The 27,840-nt window shown below is 42.0% G+C and overlaps 1 protein-coding gene across 1 annotated transcript in view; it reads left to right on the top strand.

Moving 5' to 3' along the window:
- Positions 1–27,840, top strand: part of si:dkeyp-14d3.1 (transmembrane protein 132C) — a 105,644-nt gene that overhangs the window by 67,477 nt on the left and 10,327 nt on the right. Inside the window, exons 4-6 of the mRNA XM_061071046.1 lie at positions 1,657–1,843; positions 19,920–20,063; positions 26,453–26,661. Coding sequence (XP_060927029.1) covers positions 1,657–1,843; positions 19,920–20,063; positions 26,453–26,661 — 540 coding nt within the window. The remainder of the gene's footprint in view (positions 1–1,656; positions 1,844–19,919; positions 20,064–26,452; positions 26,662–27,840) is intronic.

Below are 27,840 nucleotides of genomic sequence, written 5' to 3'. Positions count from 1 at the left end.
AGATTATAAATATAAATAAATACAAAACCCTTTTTAACTTAAAACTATGAATAACATACGAACTGTTTACAAAAGTTTACACTATACTTATATAAATAAAAATAAATACAAAACACACACACTCTGACTCGTGACTCTGACTTCGGTGCCTGAGCCAAATGAAGACTGAGGGTCGCTTTTCCATCACTCGTAGACCCCCGTGTCTCCGCGGCTGGGGCTGTCGCAGGCAGGCTTCGGCCCGCCTTCGTCCCCCTAAAATGCGGTCGCTTTTATGAAACATTTCTCGCCGTGGTCTTCGCTCCTCCCGCCCCGAGCCTTTCCAAGCCGAGGGGGGGGGCCCGGCGGGAGCCGCCGCTTCCCGTGAAGGAAGGAGCGGAAGTGTGAGGAGGCGGGACGAGCGGAGACCTCAGTCTCCAATTGGCTCAGGCACCGAAATGAGGCACCGAAATCTCCGTTGCATTTCGGTCCGGGTAGGTATCGGTTGTATTGGAACCGGTTCCATATTGGAACCGGTTCTCGGTACCCAACCCTACTCCTAACAAAAGACCATGTGGATTTATTCATCCCCCCCCTCTCGGTCTCTTTCCTCTTCACCATGTTCAAATTACAATACCTTCTTTTGTGTCGTTGTGTGCCACAGAGACCATGCATGAAATCTATTGGTCCCCGAGTCCCGCCATTTGACACGCAAGACATGGCTAACAGATTTTGTGCCATTTCCCATTTCTTCCAGCTCCTGTGCAAAGCTGACCTTTCCTGCCTCCGGGCTATATTTAAACCCTGAGCACCAGAGACTTATGGCGCCATGGGAAATTTTATTATCAGTGCTCTCCATTTATCTGACTTAATTCCAGCTCGCCGTGGATTGTGCCGAAGCGCGCCGTATATTTACACTCAACCGGGGCAAACAAGGGCGCCGGTGACAAACCCGACCATCAACATCTTAGCGGGGGTGACACCTGGTGATGCATATCTTTGAACCGTGCTGAGGAACAGAGATTATGGTTACTATTTACAGTGCACATCCCCTACAGAAAGGAATAAGAGGGAGGAAGAGAAAGAGGGTGATATTATTCCATCAAGTGGAGGGTTGACCAAAGAGTCAAGCACAGAGGGACTTGACATTTTGAAGAATCTCAGTTGGTGAAATGTCATAGATTTCAGCCACAGACGCATTGATCAGCCTTTACCGTTTGTCGTCATTACAGCGGAGAGTGGGTTGAATGAACTACATTAGCGCGCACACAAACACACACACATGCACACACACACACACACACACAAACACACACACACACACACACACGGACGCACACACACGCACATACACACACACTCCATTGTACTTCTAGTACTTTTATTTTAGCAAGGACACTCATTGCCAGCATGCAATCCCTCTTCTCTTCCACTAACCTTAACATCACAACCAAATTCCCAACCCAGATCCAAATTCTAACCCTAACCCTAAGTCTCAAGTCTTAACCCTCATGCAGCTCATTAAAATGCCCAAAATGTCCTCAGTATCCTTAAATGTCCCCACTCTGTGACGCATAGACTCAAAATTATCCTAGCAATGTATTTGTACAAATACACAAACATAACACACACACGCATCTATCCGTTCACTCACACTTTTTTTTTACCGCACTATGGCAGGTCTGAGATGGGAGTTCAGCGGGTGCTCCAGGTGGACCTGAAAATGGAAAGCTTCCCGGAGCCGCTGGGCAGCCGATGGATGGCGTGGCAGGTGGAGTACCCGGCTAGCCGCGCCACCACTCAAGAGGTGGAGACGGAGATCCGACTGGCGCAGGAGGACCTGGCAGGCATCGTGCCCCTGGCCATGGTGAGTGATGCCACTTCCAGCTCGGTGCAACACCCACATTGTTGGCAAACACACTCATCACACTGAATGTGAAATCTGCGTATTGATGATACAGAAGACCATGTTCTTTTAATTCTACGGCGTGAATCGCTGTTTGTAAATGTTTGCTCTCAGCACACAGATTAAATGCTTTGCATCTGAAATGACTGAGAGCTGCTGCACTTGTAAGCATGAATGATGGGGGCTTGAAGTAGAGAGATGAACATATATAGTATCAGGTCACTTGTTCTGAGTGGAGGATATTGAAGTTATTTCATAACATAACATGGATAGAAAGCAGGATATTTGCTTTTACATCATAGTAAATATATATTCAATGTAACTTACCTGACATTGAAGAACATCTGATGAGAAAACATTTATATTGATAACATTTTACCATGGTCACAAGCAATGTCACACAGTCAGTTTCTGCTGAGCAGTTATGTTACATATGTTAAATGCATACTTGTCCCACACCTGACAACCATTGTAAACATGAGGGGTGTGAGGTGCCCCCCAATTCTTATAAAACTAGAAGGGTGCTGAGATCTTTGCCTCTCGTCATCTCAAAGAAAGTAAAAGAATATCCCGGACCTACTCGTTTATCCTCGTCCCATCCACAAAATAGTATCTTTTTGCATAATACTGCTGACAATCAAACAGACAAACAAATGTCAATGAAAACATTACCTTATCTGTTGAGGTAATAAAACAGACATGCAAAATAAATAAAACACACAAACCAAATATGAATAGTTCCTAAATTAGCTGGAATGAATTACTGCATATTCATTCATCAATAATAATGAAAGCACACAATACATTTATAAACACTGTGAAAGGAGATATTCAGTAGAATTGATTATTTATGCTTCACGTGGACTTTGTTGAAAATACTAAAGTACATTTTGTATGAAATTAAATTAACTATATATAATTCGATTGGTTGTAATTTTGAACAGAGCACATTGTAGTAGTAGTACTTATACTTAAGTATTGAACCCGAATCCTTCCTCCATTACTGGTGCTTTGACAGAGCAGGCAGAGCTGTGATGTCTGTGCCCGCAGAGTGTATATAGGAGCCGGGCAGGAGGAGAGCGTCTGTAGCTCCCAGCATGCCTCAGACATGGCGTCTGGAGGGTGGCTCTGGCCTGAGGGTGAGCCCGGAGCTGTGTCTCCCTCAGTGAGGCAGAGTTACTCAGTTCCGTAGATTTACCAAAACTCCCCCTATAGCCTCACTCAGAGAGCAATTCACGCTTCTCCGCAGCTTTGCTCAGTGACCTGTGAATCACTGCTTCTGATTTACATCGAGAGAGAAAAAGCAACATCCACGTTATTGATGAAAGAGAAAGATGTGCCGTCACATCAGCAGCTAAATACTGCAACAAAGGTTGCATACATTTCTATTTTGGTGCTTCTGATCTGCACAGTACAGACCTGACTGTTGTTTCAATATTATTCTCTAAGTATCGCCTGTAGCTGTGCAGATGATAGATGCCTGTGGGTGGCTGCTCCTGAATACAGAGGGATGCGGCACAAACTCACCCACTGATCCATTCTCAGGATAATTAAAGCTATGTGTCCAATGCTGCCGTGTAATTTCAGTTCTTTCACTCACATCTTTTTCATGTCACTGATGTATCCTCAGCCTTGCTCGAGGAACATATAGTTAGCTCCCGAACCTTCCACTGGCAAAAGACTGCAAAGATGATTTGCATGATTATCTCTCGTAAAAGCTCAGCTCTCAAAAGTGATTCAACCGAAGAATTGGTAAGAGCCTGCTCATTGAAAAACACATTCTAAATAAAACGTTCATCATAAATTCTGATTGAAATTCATTTGGCTTGTGTACATATATAAATTCCATTATTTTTTTTGCAAAACAAATCTGTAAATGAGTGGACCCTCTCCAAAGTCTAGTATGTAATCATCAATCAATTCCAAAAGTGTCGGCTTTTTCACTCTGATTATTCCGCTCATTTTATATTGAAGAGGGATTTTTTACGGCTCGCCATAAATCATGTGATTTTTTCAAACTGACAAAAATCCATCTCAGTTAGCCTGATATTACACTTATTTGCTAAACTTTGATTAAATCTATTAGGGACAGGAAAATTTAGGAAGAGGCCTCACTGGAGATAAAAATGAATGTGAATGTGTAATAAATAGATGATGGCCTGTGTGTGTGTGTGTGTGTGTGTGTGGATGTGTGTGTGTGTGTGTGTGTGTATATGTGTGTGTGTGTGCGCGCATGTGTAGCCCACTGAACTTGTGACAGTTTTGTTGGGATCAAAAATTCTGGACCTCAGTGTTAGTTTCCATGTTTAGGAGAATAACACGGGACTTTCCTTTTCATAAAAAGTACTGGGGGGGCCCTATAGTGAGCCGAACCCCTTTCAGACATTCACTGGATCCTCCGTATCTTCTCTGGAGGAGGGGCATGAACGCAAGTGTGAGAGTGAGACGCTCCGCAGTTTCTACAGACTTTATCCGCCTGACTTCAAAGTATATAGTCCATGGAAATCCAGGCAAAGTCAGTGTGTGTATCAAGCTGGAGAACCCCCGCTGTGTTCACCATGAACGGGGGGGTGGGGGGGTGATTATGCTTCTAATGCACGACAGACACAAAAATGAAACAAATATTTCCCGGTGAAAAAAGAGGTGACATGCACATGGAAGAGACTGATGAAGATGTCAAGAAAGTTTGTGTTGATAAGAGCTGACGGCGGTGTCGGCGTGCTGTAAACGTGATCCCGTACATTGACAGATCACTGTAAACCTTTAATACTAATATTAAGAATCATCATTCCACACAAGAGCTCCTTAATTCCAGCCACACTGTGCTACTTAACACACAGATACTTATACATGCAGACACATTCTGAACTCATTACCTCTGCCTTTCTCCCTCAGTCCCCTTTTCTTTCCCTCGCTCTGACACACACACACACACACACACACACACACACACACACACACACACACGCACACACACACACACGCACACACACACACGCACACAAACGCGCAGACACAAGGCTTTTGCAAACTGCGTGCACCAATATGAAAGAGGCACACAAGCGAGAAAGAGGAAGGCTGAATTAGATTACTTGAGATCATTGTGGCATGAAAAGGCCCACAGATAAGTCCCCCCCCCCCCCCCCCCTTGCAACAATCCCCTCCGATAGAAAAGAGGAAGTAAGGTAATGTCGGAGAAGTGCTGTCAACCCACCTTAAACACACAGACACAGAAGCCACTCTCCGCCCAGAGGAAAACCCACTCAGTGATTCCATTAGAAAACCGGTCTCTGTGCACAGAAGTCAGGTCACTAAGTAGTGACTGAGCGGTGAAGACGCTGCTGCAGCAGACACACAGACACATGGAGGTGTGGGTGGACAGAATGTATGACAGTCACATGACCAGTATCAAAGAGGTTCACCGATGGGAGGATACAGGGATGGTTAGACTAGGGAAGGACTTCATGAACCAAATATTGAATTACTTTGTTGGCGTGCTCACTGTGCAGTATGGGATGACTCTATAGGGAATAATGCAGACCTATTGAATCCAAGATGTCTGCCTACAGCAGACCAGACGCAGTTTTACCTTTTTCAACATTTCAGCTACAGACTGCTGCTTTCTGAAAACATAAACTATAGTTTCACTCCACAACTCTTGGTCAAGCGTGTCACCAACTCCAACTATTTTGACCCTAGTATAGGGAGACAAATGGAGACGCTATGGGAGACGCATCTTGAGACTTGGGATTGACAATTGCTCATGTTACTCTGTTAGCGTTTGCATGTTATTTCCACCTTCTGGTCTCCTTCATGCATCACGTCTACATTCCATTCTTCAGCATAAGACATCAGCTGCTGCCTGAGTTCTCCTTTCACCAGCTTCAAGGAAACATCCAAAACACGTATGTCTGTATGGTCACATTCCTGTGAATGTGGTTCAAATGTTCACTTGGAGTCAAGGATCAACTCGATTTTTTTATGTAAACTCAAAGTCACTGGGACTTGAGAATTTGTGCCAACAGAGTGTAAACTAAAGAATTAATATGACAATTGTGACAAGATACACTCAATACCTTTTATTTAATTGTTTAAAATTCCTCACAATTTATAGTCTTTAACATGAGGCTGGACAAAATGGATTAAAACAGTAACTTGACTGGTTGGCAAAGGAATAAAACTGCAAGCTGATAATTCTCTTTTTTTCTTTCAATTTAGATAATTAATCTTTCAGAATCTGTAGATTGACTGTAGATTTTGTGCTGTTTCCATCCCAGAGGAGAACTTGTACAGAACCTCTGTTCTCAGGCTGACTGAAATCTCCACCAGTAATGTAGGGCAGACAGTATGAAGCCTGTGAGGCAAAACCCTGGTAAAATTAATTGAAAAACCCCTCTGCTGCTCATTAAGCTTTCTTTTTTTTTCTTCCAGAGCACACAGTTATAATTAATCTTTACTCAGATTAGCGTATCAGGCTTTTAATGAAGATCCTATTGAGCTTATCTCATCTGGATTTTAGCCGCCGGACAGTTTGAGGACAGTGGAATTTCAGGAAGAATCATTTTTTACAATGGACTTTGTTCAGAATATCAAGAAGATTAATATCGACTATTGTTTCATGAAGCTTTGAAAGAAATATGATCGTCTACAGCTGCCTCTGTAGTGTATCTGCACATAAAATTGAACAGAAAGACTTTCCCCATATATTTGTTGCCATTGTTATGGTTATTGTATTTTATTTTTTTTGCAACAGTGGCGCATTATTATGATAAGTGATGTTGACAATGAATCAAGGTTATAGATGAAAGAAAGAGGGAAAAGAAATGTGGGGAGAGGAGAAGTGGAGTAACAGACTCGGAGGCTGTTGTCAGAGATGGCATGGAGGGAGAAACACGAGGGGAAATTCTCCAATCTTTTTTAATCAAGTTGAGAGGGGAGACTTCACAGAGCACGCTGAAGGCATCTGTTGACACAACAGCTCTGTGGTTTGGTTCTAGAAAAACCTTTCATCTGTAATTACCACTAATTAGTCTAAGAAGCTAAACTGTATTTTGTCATAATGGAATCGTGCTATAATCGTGTTTCGACCAGAAATAATCTCATAAACTGAATGAGGATCTGTCGCTGACCATGTCTCTAAAGGTTGTGATGTAATAAAGCTAATTAATATCGTAATGGGAAGCTTATTTTGGGATTGATCACATTAATTGCCAATTACTCCAATGGTTCCTCAGACTTGTTCCCTGCACGTTTATGCCGCGTTATGAATTACCGTGCCATCGCTGGGATTGATTATTATGAAAAGATCTTTTTATTGCGTTTCCCCAGCCAAGTGCTGTGCTCTGCCACGGGGGACACCTCTGGGAAAGCAGCTACATCGGTTTCAAAGACGACTTCTCTTTTTTTCTCCGCTCCCTTTGAAGAGGACTCCTCCTGCGTGTTGTCACAGACCCACCTGTGCTGGGAGGACTCGGAGCGCCGCTCACCACTTTGTCACCGGTTTCAAACCGTGAAGCCACAGTTCTGCAAATGCAGCAATTATTTCAAAAGCCCCAAAAAAAAAATCAAACAACCTCTAAAAAGTTTAGTCATTTAAGAGCCAGGAAAATGCCTCTGAATGCTTTCTGTCAACTCTAAAGGTTCCTGCTTGTCTTCTCCTCACCTTATTTTCCAGATCTTTTCCTCTTTCTATATTTCTTCTACTTGCTCCAGACAAACATGCATTCATTTTACTAACAATCTAGATTAATTGCCTCCCTTGTCACCCCCGCCTCCTTCTGTTGGCATCCTCTGTCTCACAGATCACAGTGTATAGAGCTTTGTGTTTTTTGGGTCATCTTGAGATGGATCTTAAAGGCAATAATTGGATGCCTGCGCCGATTCCCCGGCACAGCAGGAGGCTGGTCCATTATCTTTTACCATTGTGAAGTAATACGCTCCTGTCCGGGCTGCCCTCATCATCATTACCCATGCTGTGGATGCCCGGTGATGGAGAGGGAGCAGGCGGACGGGGCATACATCATATCTGGACTCATCAGTCTTCCTGTTCCAGCCGAGACACCAAACTGTGCTCAGTCAGAGGAGCTGCGCGGCCGCCGAGATGAGGAGAAATGAAAGCAGCCGTTTGTATTCACGTACCGCTCCAATGTATCGTTAAACAATACATCATCACCCCAGCCTGCTCTGGCCACTTCTGCTCTCACATGATAAAGTCATCTATCAACATCCCCCAATGAATGTTTCATTTTACTCCTTTCAATTCCGTTCCCTCTGTTGCTGTGCACATCTCCTCTGCCAGGCAAGTGAAATCTGAAGAACCATTAATCAGACACATTGTTAGACAGACAGACAGAAGCACTCATATGCCAGCTAATCCTGCAGAGCTGTATCAGATGCACACAGAGTATTGTAAAGAGTGTACCTGATTTACATTGTCTCATAACCTCAGTCACTTGTCTTTAGTCTCTGTGGCATGCCCCTGCTGTTTTAGACAAACAGGATAACAATAGCATCTTTCTGTCTCCACAAAGCATGAGTCATACAGTTTACAATAAGGGGCTGATGGATGGACCCCGAGCGAGTAATCCATTAGCATCTACCACAGCTTAGAGGCTGATGATGAAGTGGGAGCACTAATTGAGGCTGCCTGCAGTATGCACATGTAGCATATACATGTAATGCTAATTAGGACAATAGACTGTGACGAATGCCCGGCTAATCCAGAACACGACTGGAGTCCTTCACGCTGCACCACTTAACATCTTCCACGTCCGTTGGCTCCTTAGTCATCACAGGACGTGAAAAAGAAATTTGGACGAACTGACAGTTTCTCTGTGACTGCACATGTACAGTAGCGAGGGAGTGAGTCGGGGGGGATTACTGTACCTTTTCATGGCACTGCTGCACAGAGTGAGTTACTCTCAAAAGAACAGATCCACAGATTTGATGGCAAATTCTGCCAGTGTAACTCAGGTCGAGGAATATATATGTTCTGAAATCCTTTTGTAATTGAAAGGTTAAAAGTGAGCGTGGTGTGTTTGTTAGTTTTTTAAAGCGCACACACACATCCTCTTTTGTTAATGCAACTTTTTTGAAGCTCACTCATTACAGTGACATCAGGAAATCTCCATCTCCATTAAGAAAGCTCTCCTTTGCAAAATGCTCCTCCACGACCAGGTCAACCAACTTGTTTACTGTGCCGTCGCAATTCCCGGTTCTCTGATTCATGTTAAGGTTTATTTTGCTGTGACTAGAGAAAATGATTAAGACCTGTTCCCTGTGGAACCACTTATATTCAAGTTTCTCTAATGGAATGCAGTGAACCTTCCTCCCCGATGCTGTAGCCCTCTCAGTTCTCCTAACCCTGTCAGGAATGGTGGGGAAAATAAAGTTTGTACAGAATGGCAAAAGAAATGCAGGAAGTGAAGGGCGGCTCCAGACTGACGGATCAATCTCAGAGTGAAAGTGTCTGCACATGTCCATATCTCACATCTCCCTCATAATTGTTTCCACATCCCACTCCACATTCTGCCTCACTTCTATTCATTCTGACTTTCATCCCGGCCTAGTGAGGTTTGTGTATTTTTTTTGTCGTAATGGACTCTACACTAGAGATGACCTTTGTGTCTGCTGAGAGAGGTTCTGTGTCCAGAGGGCAGCTAAGCTGAGCTAAGCCAAGCTAAGCTGGCAGTATGGATCTCGATCACAGACGGGTGAAGAAATCAGACAAAGATCAGGAGGTCATCCCCCTACAGGCTTGGTTGGCTGTTGGTGAAGAACTCTCCATCGATCGTCTGACTGTGATAGATATCGGCCTGAAATTGAGCAGACTGGCGCGAGCAGGGTTGTTTCCCTGCGTCCTGGCCTCAGGGCACCGGCTCTATGGGCGAACAGCGGGGGTGTGAAAAAGGCATTGCTGCAGCAGCACGGGCATCGCTCAAAGCACCCGCCAGCTAACTCCCCCGAGTCCCCCCCCCGCCGCTCTCTCACTCAGCTCATGGTGAGCAGAGAGTCGGTTCCGTCCCTGGTGTCTGACCTTGATTCTTCGAGAGCCGAGTCTGACTGTTGTCGAAATCCACTGGGGACACTCGCTCCTCCCTCCCGACCCGTTGATCTTAATGTATTACAGGTATGGTATTCATGAGGATTGCAGGCGACTCGTTCTATAAACTTAAAATATAGTGCTTCCACGTCCGGCCATGTTTTATTCAAAAGCTCCTTCTCACCACACGAGGTGCATTTCGGGGCCACTATTAAACACTCTCTAAATGTACTTTTATATCACAGACAGGTGGGTTCAGACAAGATGCCTTAAAAATGCCTGGGAGCAGCATTACACTGTTTCCTTCCTCTTCTTTCTGCATGTTTCTTCTAAAGCTAAGACAGTGCTGCTTGGTATGATATCAGATTCCTTATGTAATTAATATTTGTTGGGGGATTTGTCCTGTCAGCAACGTGTCATTGTGACACCCTCCTGCAGTCAGTTTACCCATAAATCATCTGTACTCATAAATAATGAACAGTTGAGAGCTATTCAATGTGACTGAGAAAATCAATACTCTCAATAAACTGTTGTCTGAATCCTTTTTAAACAACCGACCGAGCAGCTCAACCTAAAAAGTGGGAGATTTGAATACGTCATTAACTGCCCTTCTTTTGAAGTTTGTGAGTGAGGGGAGAAATGCAACATCAATTTTCCTACAACTGAGTCTATTAACTTCAGGAATTTATGTTTATTTTCACTTCAGTTGCTGCGGGAATCGTCTGGAGGTTTCAGTGCACACCGTTTTGTCTTTTGATATTTTCTTTATGCTCCGCACAGTCACAATAGTTTAATCCTCAAGAGTCAAGTTCAGTACATTTAGTAGGAAAATGCTTCTTTTAGTCGTGAGTCAGGGACACTTGAGGGAAGAGCGGTCATACATTTAGATTTATCGCTGATATTTAAGAGATGTCAAACAATTTAAGCAGTGACAAGGAATGTGATGGTGAGCTCACCCCTGAAGAGACATATTTCAACATCTTAGAAAATATTTGTATTTGCTTTATTGATAGAAATAAGGAAAAAAGATTACTCGTGTAAATAAGAAGCTACGGCTCTGACAGGCTTTTGCTTCATTAAGCGTTATGACAGGAAGCAGGAGGGAACATCCACCCTGGCTGGTAAGTTGTGCTCTTACAGGGGATTATGGGATGTCTCCAGCCACACCGACTTACTGTCACTGTGTCTTTGCTTGTCAGACAAGACACTGCTTCCAGCCAAGAAGCAGTCCAGCAAACAACTGTCCATTAAGTGTCTTGTCTATATTTAGACATTATATTAAAAAAAACAACTAGATATTAAAGTATAATGTTTTATGTGGAGGTGCATGTAGGCAGATTTTGTCTTTATATTTGGAAAAAGCCATTTTAACTGTTTCCTCCTGCCCCAGTTTTAAGGCTTTTCTTAGCTAATCAGCTGGTATGGTAGGATTATATTTACCTTACAGACAGAGTGCTATCAATCACTCTCTTCCCTGAAATATTACCATCGTAAATGTATACATATAAAATCTAATTCACACCAAAAATACCATGTGATATAAATGTCTTTCTGCCTTGTGGACTGTGTGATTACTAAATTTATTTATTTACTATGAACTTTAGTATTTTTTTTAAATAAATTGTACTTTTAGCTCAACTCAACTGTGCAATTCTTTAATGTTGTTTTTGTTGATGTTTCTTGTACTTGTCCGATACAAAATTTCCCTTAAATTAATAGAATTGTATCGTATTGTCACCTTCTTGAATATAATTGGACATAGCTCGTCAACTGGTAGCCAAGTAGCAGATCAATTTTGAAGCATAAAAAAAGCAGTAAATCATGTTTCTCAACCTAGTTCTGTCCAAAGATGCTCTGGTCCTGGTGACGTTGAAGATGAAGCAAATTTTTATCTAATCAGGGGCGTGGCCACGTCTTGGCCGTGTAATTAATCTTCTCCCATTAAATTGAGTGAATATGTGGTTTGCATTCATGACTTCTTTATCTCTGTCTGTTTATCTCACTGTAGAAAAGCAGAACAGGAGGCAGAGGGTGTCACCGTGTCACCTTTGATTGGAGGAAACAATATTTCTATCGTTTAAATATTGTAGTGCCTTTGGCTGAATTGTTTGCAACTGAAATCCATCACATGTGAATGCAGGGGATGTCCAACAGATTTTCTTCTACAAACAATACTTTGTAGTTAAGAAGTTACACACTCAAATCTACCATCTGCCACAATCTGCACATATCTATCTTTAATCAGCCCAAATATTCAGCCACTTCACATATCATCACTTTAGTTTGTTTGACCTTCTATACAGACAGGGAATTAAGTGCCTTTTCTATAGTGTCTCTTAATTACTGAAGGAAGTACCTATTGAAGGTGCCCTAGATGTGGCTGCTTATAACAAGGCACCAGTTCACTGTCCCTGTGATCCTCAACATGATATCTCATTACCTCTCCTTTTAAACCGACATTTTCTCGAGCAGATCCACTATCAAAGCAGCCATCAAGTTCATCTCCTCCCAACCGGCGGTAATGAGCAGATCAGATCTCTGACCGGCTTTCACCTGAGCGTGCTGCTGAAACGCAGTTAAAGGTTTTTTTTGGAGGCAGCGAGGGATGACTGCCGAGTGGAGATGGGTCACCTCCGTCCCGTCAGCCAGGAAGAGAAAAGGGAAAAGGGAGAAGGAGAGGAGCTGGTTGATTCTTGGAGGGGCGAGTGTGGTTAGGGAAGAGAAGCGAGCAGGAGAGGGACCCTCATTAAAAGGCAGTGTGTTGGCTTCACGACAATCCCACCACTTCAATGTGCTGTCATGCAGTGATGTATCGCTCTGCATGGTGCTACCAAGGCCTTTATTCCCACTCTCCTCCATGTTTCTTGATTCTAGCCAATTAAACGCCCACTGGAATTGAGGAGAGGAAGTGGCACATGGAGCAATGCATATAGTGCGGAGAGGAGAGGAAGTAAGGACATGTCTCTCTTAGTCTGCTTAATAGCTTCAGGACACTGAGACTGAGTGGCGTTTAATGTCTGCAGCGTATTATTCGCAATCCCCCTGCTCCCATCTCAGTCTCCTCAGCCGTACACCTTATCACCAAAGGATAAAAATGTTTATCAGAGCAAGATTAATATTTCATTTACTATAGGTTATTTGACTGTTGCCATATTACATGGTATTGTTTTTAACGCTTTTGCTCTTGAAATGACGTGTACGATCATCAAGAGACTCAATGACAAGCCATCTATAATCAGGATTAAGATTTCCTTTCTCGTCCTGAATCACTCATGCACACACAATCATGCTACATGCAATTGAAAAAATTCAACTTCTGCTCTTAAACCATCTATAGGTGGATACAGCTAGCATAATGCAACACACACAGAGGGGCAGGGACAACATGGAACAGTGGGCAGCTTTATATTTGAAAGCGCCCTTGGAGCAGATGTTAAAGGGGAGTAAGGTGCCTTGCTCAGGGACACTTAAACAGTAGAATAGGAATAGAAGTGTCCATCTGTCACTCCTCTTGGACTTGAACAGTTCCATTGTTTGGTCCATCCGTCGGTCCAGGTATCATGTTTGCCTGTCTGTGGCCTTGAAACCAGCAACCTTGTCATGGTAAAATCACCAGATTGTATGTTTTGCTTTTAAATTGCGTGTCCGGGTTCATCTGGACAGACCGTTGGCTTTTAAACAGCCAGAACAACCAGGGACTGACATGAAGAGGTGTCCACAGTAAGACTAGGCACCATGTTTTCCACCCTCTCTTCCCCCCCGCCACGCTATGAATAATACAAACCCCAAATTTTCCAAACTCAACACCGTGCTTGACCTGTTCATTTGTAGCTGTGGCCGAGATGGTGGGGGTCAGAATGTGGATGCGTCGGTGTGTCGTCGAGGCAACACCAGGACAGACGGCCTTGCTACTTCTCATGCTGCCCATGTCACTCAGGCTGACACCATAAATCTCACTTATTTTCAGATCCAGCCGAGACACAGGCAGAAATTACGGCCCAGAACACATTACCAGCAACAGCAGTGGGCTGAATGCTAACAGAGAGATCCTTGATAAAGCAGACAGGCAGTTCTCCCACAGATTATTGAACGAAAAGACTCCTATCTGTGAGACTTGAGGGAGCAGACCGGTTTGTGAGTAAAGCACAAACACCCGGGTCAACTGTGGAGAATCAAATAAAATACAAAGCAGGATACATGCTTGGAAACATCTGTAAAAAGTGATTTTGTGAAACTATATCACTGTCTTGTGTCTTCAGCAGTTGAACCTTCCCATGTTAAGGCATATATTTATTCATCATATTATCGTTTTGTCTTATACTGGTGAGGAACGAGTGGTTAAAAGCAGAACACAAGTCAGTGGGGAGGCTCAGAGATTGAGTAGATATTGATTTATATAATACTTATTTACATGCAGGCTCTTTTTTAATTTGATATCTGTAATTGTTACAGACGGTATACTCTATTCTGATGATGGCTTGTTTCGGCAGTTTTCCAGCTTCTTTAGCTTCTTCTACATTTACCCGACTTAGACTAATAACTTGGGAAAGTGAGTAACTGGTTCATTGGGTGTCCAAAAGCCCCCAGGCTTACTCACAAGCTGGGCTGAGACTGAGTGATGTCGTTGACTGACTTACAGAATGACAGAAGACTGCAGGTTGATGGTCAAAGAGGTTGTTGGTTAAATCCTTGGGCGAGATACTGAACCCCAAATTTCAGGAATGATTGTTTGAATGGATTAATCACTAAACTGTACTGTAAAGAGCTTTGAATGGTCATCAAGACTCCAAAAGCACTATAGACCATTTACAGACCATTTACCTTTACATACTGTGAGCAGCATACATTTCTTCATGAATTTAAGTCATAATTTTTATGAGAAAAGTTGTAATATTACAAGAATAAAGAGTTTGAGGCCACATGTCAAGGTATAGGGGGAATATCAACAGATGAACCTGTCAGCTGCATTAAAAGGTTATACTTTAGTATAATCATCCTTTGATCCTTCAGCACAACATCCTCATAAGCATCAGGACTTTGAAGAGATTGTGTGAAAAGCTGTTAATTCTGAAGAAAGAACCGCACTTTGAGGAAGTTGCCTCTTTTGTGCGGGAGGAGATGTTTAGTGGTGTTCGACGTAAAGTTACTGTTGGTTACATTTGTGTGATATCCTAAGGGATTTTGAAACAATGACAATGGTAGTTAACCAAGATTTTGGATTTTCCAGAAGTGGAAGTCGGGCAAGCAAGAATTCCTAAAAAGGAAATACGATTTAATGAAATGACGACTTTTTGTCATTAAATTTCAAATTTATTCTTGTAGTATTATATATTTTTTTCAACTACGATTTTATTGTCGCAATATAACAACTTTGTTGTTAAAATCTCTGAATTGTTTTTCTTCTGCCGTAGATCAGGGCAAAGCAGACGCAGAACGAGAGTTAAATCATTTTCTGGGAAATTCCCCTTTAAAATATCTAACATCTTGAATAAGAAACACATTAATCTCTGACCATGATAAAAGCATGCATCGTGTAATAGACATTTTTCCAATTCCAAAGGCCCATATTTCAATATGTCTTCATTCATACCAGTGTAATCTGACCATGTATCACTGTTGATGTGCTCCACTGGTGTCCATTTTGTGTTTAATTGTGCTATCTATGTCAGAGTGAGTGAACCACTGATGCATCACTCTGGGCTCCTGCTGTGTCTTATTACCAGCAGGCCCTGCTCTCTGCCGCTCTCGGCCTGCTGGGTCATCTCCAGCTGCTGTAATCTAACATTAGCCTCTGCTTTCACCGGGTCCCAGCCATTTACCCCATCATGTATTATAGATGACCCCCTGGAAATGGAGGAATCCCGGTTAATTTACAGCAACCCTCGGTTTCAAGGGGAATTGAATCAAAGTCGGCGACACAGGGAGTGTGGGGTTTATATTGCTTTATAACACTGTCACAGTCTATAAAATTGTAATGAAAATTCATTTGAAGATTAAGTGGCTTTTTTGTGATACATTGGTATTTCCTGGCTCAACTAAAAATCATTTAGCTCCCAAGCTGAATGGTCTCGGTAAATGATGCTTACAAACGAACAGGCTCCTTTCAACCAAACTTAATCCTGCTTTTCTCTTTTTTTTTCAAAGACTCCGATCCTCCAGCTCACAAACACGCGGCGAGTCTTTAGAAAGCGAGTTCACAGAGCAGCGAACAAGTCCCCTGTACTTTCCTGGTGACACATGATTATGATGACATTGAGTCAGACTCGGTCCTATGTGCGCCTGTCAGTTTTAGTAATGTTATTCAAAATGAATGTGACATTTTATTCAACAGACATCACTCCAGAGTAAAAAGAAAGAAATAAAGAATAATGGTCGCTACCTCAATAGAATAATACCGACAGGTCTTATGTGCTGGTTAAGCCTAAATACTGAGAAAAAAAGATAGGGTGTCTTGAGGTTCCTGCCCATTGAAATTAGAGAAATCAGTGCGGGGCTTTTGTGCAAGACCATCTGAAGCACAGAATGAAAACAGCTTACAATGAGAGACTTGTTCATCACAAAGTATTCAATAGACACATTAACCTCAGTTATTTACTGTGGTGTCCTGGGTTCTAGGGAAATCTGTGTGATTTCTTTGGGCTCAATAGGCAGAAGAGACAATCCGATGTGCACGGCTGACCAGACAGCAGAAGTTCCCTCAAACTTATCTTAACTGGCCCCAATTATCTTCTGTGACAATATGGGAGTCTGCGAGGGTGTGTGTGTAATAAAAGGTTAAGATCTCTGTTCAGAGTAATGAAGCACTGCCATTTAATTTAAAGAACCAGGGCTATCTAAACCGCTAAGGTCAACGACTAAGAGTACTTCCACTAAAAACTATGTGGGCAAATTGCAGCACTTTTGCTTTTTAAACAGTTGTGTGAATTTGCTCAGATATTTTCTTGGTCATTGTTAGACCTGGGTTAAAAGTTCATGTTAGTTTTGTTCATATTTATGTTTCACTATTAGTTTAGTGACTTAATCCTTGTCTCGTCAAAATACATTATAAACATGTAAGTCTCATTTTAGTCATTTGACATTTAGGTCTATCATCCAGACCAAGAATGAGCTTTCTAATTAAACTACAGCAATTTCATCCAACTGCTACAACCTTTGCAAATAAAAAATAAATAAAACTCTTTAAAAGCAAAAGAAACCATTTGCCACGGCCCTGTTATATGTCCTGTATATACCAATATCTGTAATGTTGTCGACCTTAGTGTTGTAGTGTTTACAGGCTCAACACAACCTTTTTGCACATAAAGCAACATAAGTACTAGACAATTAGAAAAGCTACAGCCCAACAGACTTTATTCAAGACCAAAACAATCTCCTACAGGATATAGTCTTCTGCATTGAATATATTGTTTGTCTTACGAAAACCCAAAATGCATCAGCCAGATTTTTAATACAAATTGAGACCTGACTCTTTGTTGGCTGTGGTATCATAAACAAGACCAAAGAATTTCAGCGAAAGGTTGAAGGGCACTCAACTTCCATCAAGGCCCAATAGCCCCCATATGAAACCTCACTTAAATTAGCAAAACCTGGATTTTTATTTGAATATGAACCAAATTGCACACACTCATAAATATCAGTCCTCTAAACATGCTTGATCTTTTTCTGGTATTTTGTCTTGAGAATCCGCCTCGTGTATTTCTTTTGTTACCTTGCTCACAAACAAACAAGCCAAAATAAACAAAACAAAACCTCTTTGGTGGACGGGGATATTTACAGTTGTTGAAGAAAAATCCTTTTATCCAGTTGAGATCTTGGTCTAGTTTGTTATTCCCAGCAAGCCTGAAAACTATAAACATTCAACTCCACTTTGTTTGTTACACAAGTATTTTGTTTGGCATTACTTTTTTATTACCTTGGTTCTTGTTGTTTTCTTTTTACCTTAGCTTTTTATTTCATATGTTTTCTGGTATCACTTTGTACCAGTTATCATTAGGGCTGGACCATTAAACAATACCAATAATTATGGCCACATAATTTCCATCAATTAACATTTAAAAATATTGCTTTGCGTTGTGTCAGTATGGTGAAGAAGTCAAACACGTTATTAATTTGCGGCAGATTTGTAAAATGTTTTTTTTACGTCCAGTCCGGATTATTAAGGTTATGTTGGCCTGATATTTATCGTTTATTCTTCTGTTCTGTGTTGTTATTGTTTACTCACCTCTCCTCTCATTTCAGACTCCTCATTCCCTCCCCTTGGGTGTGTTTTCCCGCCTTGTTGATTATCGGCCCCGCCTTGATTGTTTTCACCTCTTTCGTATTTACCTTGTGTATATAGTCTGCGTGTCCCTGTCGTCTCGTTGCCAGTTCGTCTTAGTTCTTCCATGTGTCTAGCGTCCCAGCATTTACTCCTGATAGCTCTCTTGTTGCCGACCACTGCTTTGTTTAACGGATTACGTCTCTGCCTCTCCCTTTCCGGATACTCTGCACTATCTTCGACTGCCTGCCTGTGTACCGACCTTGGACCGTGTTCTCTACAAACCCTGTCGCTGCCTGTTTCCCTTTGGATAGTTGTACTCGTGTTTGGACTGCCTACTCCTGTACCGATACCCAACAGTAAAGCTTTTCTTTGCACTCACCTCTGTCTCCGAGTCGTGCGATTGGATCCTCAGACTCTACTGCACCCGTTACCGTTTTGCTATTTATCCATTTTCATTCTCTGCTCATTATGACCAGTTTTAAACCACAGCCTCCACTCGGGAGCAAAAATCTGTCTTTAAACTTAAAATAATTTCTAATATGACATTTATTATGATAGTTATTGATTTAAACTGATACGAACATGTCTATCTTGATACAGCTTTGGCCATATTGTCCAGCTCTATTTATCCAACATTTATGATCTATTATTTCCTCTTCAGCCCATCCACCCCCCCCCCCCCCACACACACACACACACACACACACACCCTCTGTCCTGGAAGAGAAATGTTTTAAGATGTGAGAACGGGAAAAAAATTTAACTGCAGAAGGAAGTGGTGTTCACTGTGTAATTCAAGCCAGGCAGAGTCTCCTGGTACTACCCGACCAGGTGATTACACAGGCACAAGAGCAGGGTAATCACATCCACCAAAGAGACTGTGAAGACAGCACTTAATTTCCTGTGAATCCAAGAAAAATTAAGTGAAGCTAAAACCCCCGGCAACAGAAGCTCTGTGTAGGAAACGACATGAATCATGTAATAGAGCACACACACTTTTCTCCCTTCAATGTACTTTTCAGCATTTAATCTGTAAAACAAATTTCATCAGATCTGTAATTTCAGTCAAGCAACCTCGCAGATATGCTGATTACTTCCAACAGTTAGGTGGCTGAGGAGCTGAGGGAAATGCTGCATATTCCTCCAAATACTTACACTCACAACAACTGGAAGAACCGCAAATATTTACAGTTATCAAACAGCTCGGTACAGTGAATGAGAAAAGAAATTACATGTAAATCGACAAAACATCTTCATCATCTAGAATGCTCAGTTGAGAGCATACCTCCACCAAGGCCCAACAGTCCCCTTATGAAAACCCATTTAGGTTACATTTATTTGGATCTGCACAAACTCATGAATATCAGTGAGTCAAACATGCCTGCAGTTATTATCTGAGAAATGCAGATGCAAACTTCTAGTTCAAACTCGATTCTAGTTGTCCACTACACTTGGAGATTTTAAATGAAAGACATTAAATTGTTACTGCTGAACTCACCAGCTCCCATTATTCACTAATTGAGCAGTAATTGTGCAAAGCCTCTTGAGGTCATTTTCAATACCACTTGTTACTCACACATTTTCTATTAGCTCTGAGCTGGTGATTACTGATTGTCTGTTAGTGGTTGGATTAGACACTTAGCAGCTCTTTGACCAGTGCTGTGCTTTATCTCTCTCTCTCTCTCTCCCTCTCTCCCTCTCTCCCTCTCTCCCTCCCTCTGTCTCCATGTCTCTAGGACTCTGAAATCTTGAACACGGCCGTGCTGACTGGGAAGACGGTGGCTGTCCCGGTGAAGGTGGTGACCATCGGGATAGACGCCTCAGTTACTGACATCTCCGATGCAGTCAAGTGTCGCTCTACAGATGAAGATGTGGTGAAGGTCAGTAAGACAAGATGTTCAAAGAGAAACTACCCTTTTCATCTCTTTGAGTGTTTGCACATGTTTTTTTATTCATTTATTTTCATATATATTCAGAGTTTTACATCTGCAGCAGGAACATTACGTGACACGGTGAAGTCATGTGCAGATATATTTTATATGTATGTATGGATTGGCATATTGTTACATTTATATACAAAACTGCTGGGTCTCAATGCATATTTTGTATATATATGGTAAAGTAAGGTTCATAATATAATCAAATAATTAATATTGGGTTCATTTATTAGTTGAATACCATAGGATGTTAACAATAATGCAAATGCATATTAGTTCAAATGCAAAATGTGTTATTTTCAAACGTCAATACTACTGCAACACATCTTTATTAATTGACACTTTGCAGTTATTGTCAATCTGTACAGATGTTGCATAAACTTTTTTGTGAAATCAATAATGTAAATTCATGTTTATGTTATGTGAATCATGAGAAGGTTTTCTATGTTCAGCGTATCTATATAAATCCTGCAGAAAGGAAACAAACACCAGCAAACAACATGAAAGTCTGTGTTTGATATGCTGCTCAACCTTTTCTTTATTTTAATGGCCTGTTTCAAACCTGAGGCTCAAAGCACAACAAAGTAAAAAAGTCACGTAGTGTTTTCACATTGAGCCCTGGTATCAGTGGCTTTACTCTCCAATACAAAAAGTTGCTCTTCACCACAATCCCAGGTCCCTAAATATCTATAGAAACACTTGATAAAAAAACAGAGAAAAGAAATTACATATTTCTGTGGCCTTTTTCCCAAACTGAGATGTGGCTCAGTATCTCGAAACAGCACCCTGCTGTGCCAGGGGCTCCCTCCAATCATGTTTCCTTTCTGAACCTGTCAGGTTCACACAGGATAGCAGGATGCAGCAAATCAAACTCAATTTAATGTAGACTAAAGTGTGATAATGAAGCCAAATCAAAAACTAAAGAAGAGGAACATATTTTTCCACATCAATCCACCTAATCATGTCTGATGCGTGAGTAAGGGATGGCTAAGTAAGTTCCAGAGGGAAATTAAATTGCAGTCAGAGCTGTTTTAATAAAGCCACAGCTCTGCTGCTGAGATCTGTAGTTCAGAGCTTTCATCCGGCGTGCCTACTCAGGGAAGGTTTTTTTCTAATCATGACCCAGGGAATAGTTAATAAATAAGTAAAGATAAATAAACACAGAGTGACATTGAATCTGAATAATGAATCACCCTGAACATTAAATGATGCTTCTACTCACTTGTGGCATCTTTTGAAAGTAATTCCTCAGGTCACGTGTTTTTCTTTAAAATCTCTTTGGAGGCCTGAGTTGCTTGAACAAATTTTGTCCGGCACGTGTAGGTATGAATAAAGCTCTGTCTTCATATGCACCTTTAGATTTTTCTGGACTTTTTGGCAGTTGATAGGTTTGCTGTGTTGGCTGTGTTGCGGCATGTTAAAGCATGTGTAGGAGGACAGCAGAACTTCGTGAACAATCGTTCTGCAGCTTCACGTGTAGTGGCAAAACAATAAGGACATTTTCAAAGACTTTAAGTGTCTATAATATTTTTTTAAACCATGGATCACATCCTTACTTTTATGTATGTCACATATATAAGCCCCACATAATCTTAACGCCGCTTTGCCAGTGGCGGTTCTAAGATTTTTCAAAATCAGGGGCCAAAAAGGGGCCACGATTTACACAGAGGGGCTGATTATATTTCCAACATCCGTGCTCAATTCCTGAATAAGTAATGAGCACATTTAAGTAATTACTTGTTCACTGTTAGCTCTGTAGCTTTGAGTAAAGCCACACATCATTGAATATATTTTAGAAAATAAATTGTGTTCTTCAAAACAGCTAAGAAAATAAAAACATTGTCACATTTATTGTTGGTTTTCTTAGTAAATGACTAGTTACTACAGGGGCACTTCAGGGGCCAATAGGTTCACTTGGGGCAAGTGGCCCCCTCCCTTGGATCCGTTACAGCATCTTTCACTTGGGGTTTCCAATTCGACCACTGCTCAGTGTTGCTTTGAACAGCTTCAGTCAGCTGTTTTATCAGCTCGGAAAACGTTTTACTCAATGTACAACTCCAAACAATAGACGATATAAGTTAGTAACAAGTTAAACAACAAGTCTAAGGAGCAAAAGAGAAATATATCTCTCAAAAACTGAGTTCAATAGAAATGGAATAATTGACTTTTATTTCCATGATGACATATTTCTGTGAATTTTAATTTAACATGAGCTTTAAATGTATTGGCCAATTTCTGTCAGGGCTTTTAATATTGAGACGGTCCAAACATTCTACAACAAAAAAAACCTGTATTTCGGTTGCTCACACAGGAAACATCATCTAAACCAGAAACACAAACGCAGGACACCGTTGTGTATTCATGTGTTTCCCTGAGTATTAGCAATGAGCTGCAGTTACTCAAGGTCATGCTCCGAGTGGGCTCTTACAAGCGCTGCTATCACGAACTAGGGCTATTAGAATATGTAGAGACATTCCCAGTGCGTTGAAGTGAGCGCTGTTGCTTATGCAGAGGAGTCTGAGCTGCTAAATTGCTTCTGTCAAGCCAACTCTTGTGTACAAGCCAGAGACAGGCTCGGCCCACCTTCTTGCTCCCTACTCCCATTGCTCATATCTGCTTTGAATGTTATCTGTCTGGCGAGTTGTTAGTTTCCTTGGCTAGATCCAGCGACAGCCATATGTCCTCCATAAGTATTCTCCCGTTAGCCGCCTAATGTGTCTGATTAATGTGGCGGCGGATCCTCTTCGACGTTTATGATACTATGTGAATCAGAATGCCGGGGCGCACATCCTGCAGGTTATGAGGGGTTAAAAGGGGGTTGCTGATTGAGTGGGACGTGTCTTTATATGTTAAATGATCGATTTGGAGCTATGTTGGCCAATAATTCAACACAGCGGGGAGGTGTAAGCACATCAGTGTAATGTGTTTTGATGGCTGGATGTCAGCTGCCATGTTTGCCATAATTGTTTCTGCTGAGATTGTTTGGGAATAGATTGAAGAAATGCCAGCAGGCAGTTAATTTCCCTGGCATGGGACAAACTGTAGCCGAGCTGTATGTTAATAAATCCCTCAGGCATTTAGACTTTCCTTTTTCGACCGCAAATAAAGGTAAACTGACGGTGGAGAGGAAAAATAAGAAAGGAAAAAACGCATTTGTTTATCCATTCTTACTGATAAGTCCTGTCACAGTCGGTCAGCGAATCTCTCATGGAGCCCAGGTGTTATATACAAACCTAATGCTCGTGTCAGACAAGTTGTCGAGCCCCGACTTGTGAGAGAAGTCTGAGATGAAGGGCCTGTCAAAGGCACTTGAGTCTCGCCAGACTGAGTGTAGCGAGAGAGAAAGAGACGAACAATGAGGGCTGATAAGGAGCAGGCACTCCTCTGACATCTTTATCAGTTCAAACACACTCTAACACTGGGAGCCCTGACGGAGCCCAATCGGCTTGGTGACTGACTGTAGCCAGGGGAGCGACGCCGCCCTTGTAGAAATGTTCAAAAGCTTCATTAGGCAACTCTGTCAATCCCTGTTACGTCTTCAGTGTCATAGTAGCAGCAGCACGTGAGCAAGCTGCTACTATGACTGCTCTCTTTTCATTGACCGTAATACCACAGAGCAAATATCCATTGATCCTGTGTGTGGGGAGAATGCAGGACATGTGCAGTCCCGGGGTTCTGACGGTTGGCTGTAGCCTTGAAGGATGCCCTGCAGCAGGATTGTATCTTTCACACGGGGGTTTACAAAGATTCTTGCCTCTGGTTCAGGACAGTTTACAAACACAAAGTCCACTGCTCTTGCTGCATTGATGTTGGGTGGAATTTAAAAACAGCACCTTGTGTTAGTTTGAACTTGAATGCTGCTTTTTACTCCACTTCATTTGTTCGACATGTATTACCTCCACAAAGAAGGTTATGTTTCTTTTTAGTTTGTCTGTTTGTCTGTTAGTCAGCAGCATTATACAAAAGCGATTGGATGGATTACCATGTAACTTAGTGTAAGGATGCAGTATGGGTTGGAAAAGACCCCATTACATTTTCGGTGCAGAACCTAATAAAAGGATGGATGAATTAAGTATTTGGCAGTAGTGCAGTTCCTCTCACACACAACAGATTCTGAGGTACACAGACTACTAGTGAAACATTCTCGCTGATAGAGAAATGCATGGCATACACGCACAACTGCAGATGAAACTATGAGGTCTTACTGCCTGCGTGGATAGTAACAACTTTATGGACGTTAGAGCGACCCAGCATGTGGCAAATGGCACTGCAAATAACTCTGCCCACAGCTATACAATGCAGCAACAGAGTAAAACTTTGGCGGCACAATTTAGAATATGATGGGCCACCACTATCTAAATAATTAATGGCAAACATTGCTTTGACATGGGGAGATAGGGCATTAGCCTTGGTGGAGTCATCTTGTATCTAAGATTCACTTTTAAACGACCCTGAAACGTTAAATACTGAACCAGTCCCTAACCTTCATTTAGCTTGTGCCTCCGTACAAAAGTGTCTATTTTGGGCCACTTGTCACATGTCAGGTCTATGCGTTATTAGAATTTCTGAAATGTCCTTTCTATTACTCAAGTAAAGGGTCTGAGTCTTTTTCTGCCACTGGTTACGGAAAGATTCAGTTAGGGTAAGTTAATTATCTTTAAGGGGGGGTTAGGGATAGGCAACTAAAACCCTAGCACATGATTATAGCAAAAAAATAGCAGCTTTCAATTAATTTGAATCGTACATTGACTTGGAATAGGAAAGTCATTCCCCTCCTCGGCACAAAAGCACATTCTTGCACCATATAATTTTGGTGAGTGGGTGCAATCTCTGATGAAAAGTGCATAACGGAATGATACTCATTGGTTTAAAAGGCTGGAATCATGTCCAGCAAGTTCAAGAGTAATTTCTAACTATAAGACTTTGAAGACGTAAAAAAAATAAGTTTTTCTCCAATATTCAGCGATGAAATCTTTTAAATTATCAAGGATTTCTAAACAGACTTTGCTTTGCTTGTTCTTCAGGTTAGAGAAGCTGTGGGTCATGAGGAATAAACACTGTTTGGCCGTGTTTCAGTTCAGTGAGTGGGACTACACGGTGGAGCGCCGGTCAAGCGATTGATGGGCTTTGTTTTCTGTACATGAAAACCTCTTAACCGCTCAGGCTCGGAGCTCAACAGAATTTATTACCACTTGTGGGTGCAGAGGCTGCTGTGTTACTTTAATGGTTAAAGAAAGATTGTTGACAGAGGAGATAATATGGAGAATCTGTCATGTCTGCTTTGATGATGGCTTTCTCACAGGTTCCCACAATCTCCACTAGTCCATTCCCACACACACACACACATGCAGTGCTGGGTATGATGCCATTTCAGGGAAATAGGCAAATATCTTCTTTCATTTATACAAACCCACCAAATCTATTTTCCACAGAAACTCTCCTGCCGGCCTGACCCTAGAGGGAGCTCACATAAAGATGTAGAATCTGTCTCGCACAAAGTTTTCTTCCTGGTCACAGAGGATATGCTGCCGCAACTTCATGATGAATGGTTGTGTGGTTTTATCTCGCTGTGGAGAAAGAAAAAAAATTGGAAGGAGAAAAAGTATACGTTTCCCCAGACTGTACAGTTCCATTTGGATTTCCATAGTAGTCCGCAATATGCTGAAAACAGGAAAAAGAAAATGTACAGAAATAAATTGTGTGTCTGTGTGTGTGTGTGTTAGATACCCCTCATAGCTTATAGTTTCATGTCCATATCATACGAAGTTTAAAGAGGATTCTGGATGTTGGGCAGAATTACACTAGTGTTCAAAGAGAAAGAACATAGGGGGCTTCAAAGAGAGAGACGAGGAGTTGTCTTTCAATAACACAAAATTGGCCCACTCACTCTCTTCCTAAAGCAATTAATGAAACAGATGGCTTTGAGTTTGGTCGTTTTAACAAGAGACAACTGCTCTCATCTTGCTAGTTTCCATCTGTTGGCTCTTCTCTTCCGCCTGTGGGCTGAACTATAATAGAAGAGCAGACCACGACCTGTTTTCCCCCCGGTTCAAAGATGTCCTCGCTGCCCTCCTCCCTCCTTCCTCAAGTGTGGAGCAGATATAGAAGCTTTCATCTTGTTCAAAGTAGTTACAGGAATGCAGCATCAGTCGAGAGCTCAGGAGTGTTAAGGCTTATAATCAACTTGGAGGGGGCCCGGTCCTGCAGTGTGCACCGTACAGCATATTGCACTGTGCAATCGACTGTGTAGTCATCTAGCATAACCGTCAGAGGAGCTCACCTTACACTGCCTCTCACTTAATCCCTCCCCCCTCTCCTCTCCTCCCACGCAGGTGTCAGACAGGTGTGACTACGTCTTCGTAAATGGCAAGGAGATGAAGGGCAAGGTGAAGATGACGGTGAACTTCACCTACGGATACCTGAGTGCTCAGCTGGAGCTCAACGTGTGGCTCCCTCGGCTCCCCCTCCAGATCGAGGTGTCAGACACGGAGCTCAGCCAGATCAAGGGGTGGAGGGTTCCCATCGTGGCCCCCGGTCAGAGGTACAGCACCGCATGGGACTGTCAGTGACAGTGCTGGGTGACAGTGTGTCCTGCTCTCTTATTCAACAAAAGGTCCTTAATCTATTTAAATATATGCCAGAAGTATAAAATCATTTTCATGTGGTTAATATTACTTCTGCCAAGGAGGTTATGTCTCCATCTTTGTTTGTTTGTTTTTAAGTATGATTACGTGCAACCGTTTCCATGTGATTTTTTTTTAGGGGGCAGATCAAGGATTTCTTTTCACTTTTTTTTTTACATTTTGAGATAACACATTTTTCAACATTTTCTTTTATTTCTCAGATTCATAATTCTGAAAAAATCTGGTGCAGATCCAAAATCCTTTAAAATATGTGGTTTCATAAGAGGAATGTTAGGCCTTGAAATTCATAAAAATCTTGGATCTTTCCTCACCCATACAAAAGTTTTGCTTTATCAAATAAACAAACAGAAATGGGTAAAAAAACATATAGGTAATAAACTAAAAGATTAATGGGAGGAGTGCAATTCAACTTTTTTTGTGTCATCTGCTGAGAAAGTGCAACTCCCGTGCATTTTACATTTATCCAATAAAACTGCATCAGGACGCTGTTGCAACTTTTTTTTTAGTAGATACAAGTTCTTTTTTTAATCTATAAAAATATTGTGCTTCTAGATTTTCATGGTGTCATCATGTTAATGTCAATGAGACAACTGTCCACCATCGGAGGGTTAGAGAGGTTAACAAACTGAATTTATTCCAGGTGATGTGTCTGATTTCAAGCCTCAGATCAGATTCTGTGGAGACGTGAGACGGAACAACGCTCAATGTGTCTCCTCCTGATTTGGCTCCTGCCTGGCAGTTCTTGGCTGATAACAAAATGGCTGACCTGTGCAATACGGATTGTCATTAGGACTGGCTTCAGGTGGCCTGCCAGTGCCCTTCTTAATCGTCAGTAGGACAGAACATTATTAGAGGTGTCTGGAGGTCAGTCCTCTTCCCCTGGGGCCTCATCACCAGCAGCACCTCTGCCAACGCCGCTGTGCAGTGCTACTCTGCAACTGTTGAAATCCATCAAATGATGGAGCAGCTATCAGACTACCTGCAGTAATTACTTCTGGAAAAAAAAAGAAGTTGAGGTTGGACTTGCAGTCATCCCACGCACCAGTGTGGCCACTCTGATTATCCCTACCCCTCCT

This window comes from Limanda limanda, chromosome 5, assembly GCF_963576545.1.
Source record: "Limanda limanda chromosome 5, fLimLim1.1, whole genome shotgun sequence".
Lineage (NCBI taxonomy): Eukaryota > Metazoa > Chordata > Actinopteri > Pleuronectiformes > Pleuronectidae > Limanda > Limanda limanda.
The sequence above is the reverse complement of the archived record's forward strand: the minus strand, read 5'-3'. Positions and strand labels throughout refer to the sequence as shown.